This window comes from Pteropus vampyrus, unplaced genomic scaffold (genome assembly GCF_000151845.1).
Source record: "Pteropus vampyrus isolate Shadow unplaced genomic scaffold, Pvam_2.0 Scaffold365, whole genome shotgun sequence".
NCBI classification, from domain to species: Eukaryota; Metazoa; Chordata; class Mammalia; order Chiroptera; family Pteropodidae; genus Pteropus; species Pteropus vampyrus.
In genome coordinates, this window is record NW_011889146.1 from 539,976 (window position 1) to 544,341 (window position 4,366).

The 4,366-nt window shown below is 52.5% G+C and overlaps 1 protein-coding gene across 1 annotated transcript; it reads right to left on the reverse strand.

Annotated features, from left to right (window-relative positions):
* Positions 1-417: 417 nt before the first annotated feature.
* CUNH11orf87 (chromosome unknown C11orf87 homolog) lies at positions 418-2,593 on the reverse strand. The gene is given in 5 exon segments (XM_011379561.2): positions 418-1,264; positions 1,799-1,815; positions 1,817-1,882; positions 2,075-2,144; positions 2,361-2,593. Coding segments are annotated over 5 exon segments (1,233 nt in total).
* Positions 2,594-4,366: the final 1,773 nt, after the last annotated feature.

A 4,366-nucleotide genomic window follows, 5' to 3' on the forward strand; every position in this document is an offset into this window, starting at 1 on the left:
CCCTTTGCTGTGGGGTCAATGCCTGTTATATATTTGGTAGCTTGTGCGGTTTCTCCTCCTTATTGTGGGGGGCGCAAGGTGGAGAGGAAAGACGCATCTTTCATTGACAATGAGAAATTATGTGATTTGTCATGCGCTTGGATTGTGTTATTAGTATTATAATAATTACTATAAATATTAATAATAAAGTATTCTTATCAGTGTTATTTCTTCTTCCGAGACTTTCCTTGCCCAATATTTACAAGTACCGCACAGTGCCTCGGCGAAGGAGAAACAGTAAGGGGAGGGCAGATAAGGAAAGAAGGAAGAGGAAAGAGAGGCCAGAGGAAAGTGAAAGAGCAAGAACGGAGGGGGAAAAAAAGCTAGGACGGTAAATTTGCTGGAAACAAGGAAGGGGAGAGGAGAGGGGCTCAGCAATCAGGACAGTACCACTGTTTGCAAAAGGCCCTCGCCAGCTGTGTCCAAACAGGAGGAGGCTGTATGTGCTCCTTGAGGACTGGGGGCCGGTGGCGGAGGCGGAGGAGCATAGGGACCCTGGCACGGGAGGCCAGGGGACGAAGGGGAGGAGGAGGCATTGGAGGGGTCACAGAAGGCGGAGTCCCGGGACTGCCTCTCCAGCCGGGTTTCTTTTACATGGGCAGGGGCCTGGTCGCCCGCTGGGGGCAGCCCCCTGCTGCCGCGGTTGCCACTGCAGTGATCCCGCTCGTATTCTTCCTGAGCCCTCTGCATCTTCCGCTTCTTCATCCTACGCTTGTGGATGTGGAAGGTGGAGAGGGACAGCACGATGAGACAGAAGATGAGGGTGACTAGGACAATCAGCACCAGCGTGGAGGAGAAGGACTGGAAGAGCTGCTGTCCCACCTGCGTAATGCAGGTGCCACTGCCTGCACCCGGACCACGGGCACTTGCGTTGCCACTGCCACTGGCGTTGGGGGAAGCAAAGGTCCGGTTGAGGAGACACGGCGGCAGCGCCAGCCTCAGCTCCTTTGGCGCCCTGGCACTCATTGGCGCTGGGCTGGGAGGGGCCAAGCCCACCAGACTTCCTCTCTTGGGCACACCGTTTCCACTGGCCAAGAAGAGGAGAGAGCCCACGCCGCCCCAAACTACTCCCTGGTATGGGAGTGGATGCGCGTGCGAGCAAAGGACTGAGGGAGCAACTGCAGGCAAGCAAGCTGGCAGGGGAGCGAGCGATGCCCGGGAGATCCTCTCCAGACCCGCCTTGTACGCGTGTCCACGCTCCCTTTTCCTTTGCCAAGGCACCAGGCTGCAAAGAGAACAGGCTTAGTTAGGATCCCTGTCGTTGCTCAAGAGAGTGCGGAGGACCGGGAAGATCAGCGCCACTGCAAAACTGCCCTTTAGGCACACTGCCTCAGCTGGACACTGCCCGTCGTCTCCGCAGCCGGAGGACCCCAGCCCGCCCGTCCCTGGCCGCACACCAGAGCCGCCAGCTTTAGGTTCGAGCCACTACCAGGGAAGGGGTCTGCGCCCGCACCGCAGAGATGACGATTACTCAGCAGATAAGGCAGCCTCCCTGCGCCCTGCACAACTTTCTAATTACAACAGACATGAAGCCACCTCGCATTGTGGTCCCCGCTTCCCAGAACGCTGCCCCTCCTTTTTCCTGCACCCTCTCAGTGGATGTCTTTCCCTGGATCCTACACTTTCCAGCACTCACTCCAGGTCGCCAAGCCAGCTCGGGGTACGCAGTCCTCCCTTTTCTTCCCTCCACTTCCTGACTCTCCCTTTCCAGACGATGTCAGATCCCTTAGGTCCGATTCCCATAGGGGTCCCCTGGCACCACATCCCGCTCCGCCTCTGTCCACCGCTGTGGCTGACGCGCAGGACCGCGCTCCATCCTTTCTCCAGCCTTATTCTCTGGTACCTCCCCCCAACCAAAAAAAAAAAAAAAAAAAAAGCAGCTGAAACACCGCTCAGCTAAAGCTCATCTCCGCAACCGCCCCCTTCTCCCCATTTCCCTGTGTACCCTCTCCCCACTTGACAGTATCTTGCTTCTTTCTAGGGGGCTGGAAACTGAAGGGGGATGGTTCCTGCCTGCAAAGTTTGGGTTCCCGACCTTCTCTTCGGCCTTCCCAGCCTCGGCCCGAGGGCCCCGAGGCTTTTCCCGGGACCAGAACCAGGTAAACCTGCAGAGAGCAGCACAGCCCCTTGTCGCTCTCAAAAGGCAGCTGCAAACTGTTGCACTGCAGAGCAGTGAGGCGGCGCGCAAGCCTGGACAGGGGCGGGGGCCGAAGCTACGGCCAGGAGTGCCTGCGCAGGCCGCCTGGTCTGTCCTACCCACTCGCGCCCGGCCACCCTACCGCCCCGGTGCCCCGAGCCTTTAGCCGCACCGTATCCCTTACCTGGGGCCACCAGCTGGCTGTAGGGAGGGAGCCGTGCCGCGCGGCTGCAGTGGCGGCTGCAGAAGGCGCGGAGTGAAGGGGCCAGAGACCAAGCCGTGCTGCCGCCGCTGCTGCTGCCGCTTCGGGGAGCTCAGCTCGCAGCCTATTGCCAGAGAGGCCGGTGACGTCAGGCAGCCACCACCAGGGCTCCAAGCCACCCCCCAGGCCCCCACCCCACCCTCATACTCCAACATCTCGTCCTGGCAGAGCAAGCCTCTGCCACACACGTTCCCAGTCCTCTGCCCTTCCCCTGCCCAGGGGCTATGAGGAGCATTCTACAACCCCCACCCTGTGAGCAACCCGCCTTCCGCACCCCTACGCCTAGCAAGGGTTGAAGCTTCAGTTTTCTGGTTGCCTGATTCCTCACCTTAAACCTTTTCCCATTTGGTCTCAGGAACACATTTTTACACTCTAGAGATCCATCTCCCCTCAGGGTGCACATTAGATTTTTCTCCCTCAGCTAAAGAGAATGGCTTCCCTCCCCAGTCCTGCCTATGCTGGCCTGGTTCTGAACACAAGCTGCGTACTCAAGAGACGTGAAAGGGGCATTAATGAACGCAAGTGTGGCAGAACTTGAAATACAAACCCGATCGTGTATTTAAGATCAAACAATCCAAATTAACCATTTTCCTTTCCTCCAGAGTCTCCAACCTATTTTTCGCTTCACCTGACCCATGTCCCTCCTCTCTTCCCTTAACACACTCATCCCCAAGCCCAAGATCCATTCCTATTCTGATAATCTAGGCGCGCAAAGCACACACACACAGCCTACATGGCAGGGAGACAGAAAATCGCTCATAGGAGTGCAGATATGAACTGTCCTGTGAAAATTCTGAGTATTGTGCTCTTACAAAGTATCCCTTTGTTGGCCCTAAAGCTGTTGAAGTGCTCAGTGCCTTTGCTGTTGTATTAACAAGAGCCTTTCAGCACAATGGATAGAACTTCCTGAAAGAGTCTCATCAGCCTGCCTGAATCTGAACAGGGACTAATCAACTACTGGTTTAGAATTCTTGGAAAACCTAAATAGTGCATTTGGTTACAGTAACCACTTTAAGACGAAGTATTCTCATTTTTCTACTGGAGAAGCCATATTGGAATAGCACATAAAAACATTGTAAAGTCTTCGATGGCACTTAGATTATTAAATATACATTTCCTTCTTTCCTCAGGGTCTAGTATTCTTCCTATAGTTGAGTCAAACAGTGCCTGTGCAGTTCTTACTTACTAAATTGAGTAATGCAGTATACATTGCTGCTGTATTCCTGCTATGCATCAGAACTAAGAGACAGCAAGAAATAACTGCTGATACCTATCTATTTGCTTGTATTTGCAAGCAGAGGGTTTTGCAAAAAAAGAGAGTTTGATATGGGGAGGAACATTTGTTTGTCTGTGATCTGAGGGGTGGGGGAGTAGGGGAGGTGAGTCCCTCCTTCTAATCTTGTATTCCTATCTAGTCCTACTTCAACTTCTCCTTTTTCTCTTTCTGTCCACAACTTATAATTTTGTTCCCATTTATTTGAATAAAAGTCACCAGCTTTTTCTTTATAAGTGTCTCAATTAAAAAAAAAAAAGTATCCCTATTTAAGTGAATAGTTCAGTACATGCTGAATAATGCATGATTGCTCAGAGCACAGATTAATGCCCTTGGCTGCCAGAGTCACGCAGTTAATGATGGCAAATGACCCCGATGCTGGCTTAGCTTTTCTGCCTGGAATGAGGGCACCTAATGCCCTGTAAAAGCCACCTGCCATATTTAGATGTTCTGACTTTGATGGATTCAGAGATGGAAGGGTGAGCCTTGTTTTCACTGTGATCACTGAGACTTTGCCATTGACATCTGACATACAATGTCCCATTTTTGTATATTCTCTTTGCTCCTGAAAAGTTGAGTCTAAACATTTTGTAAAGCAAATCCAATTTTGAATACTCCAAAAAGGGATCTGGCTATTTAAAGACTCTTTAGAAAA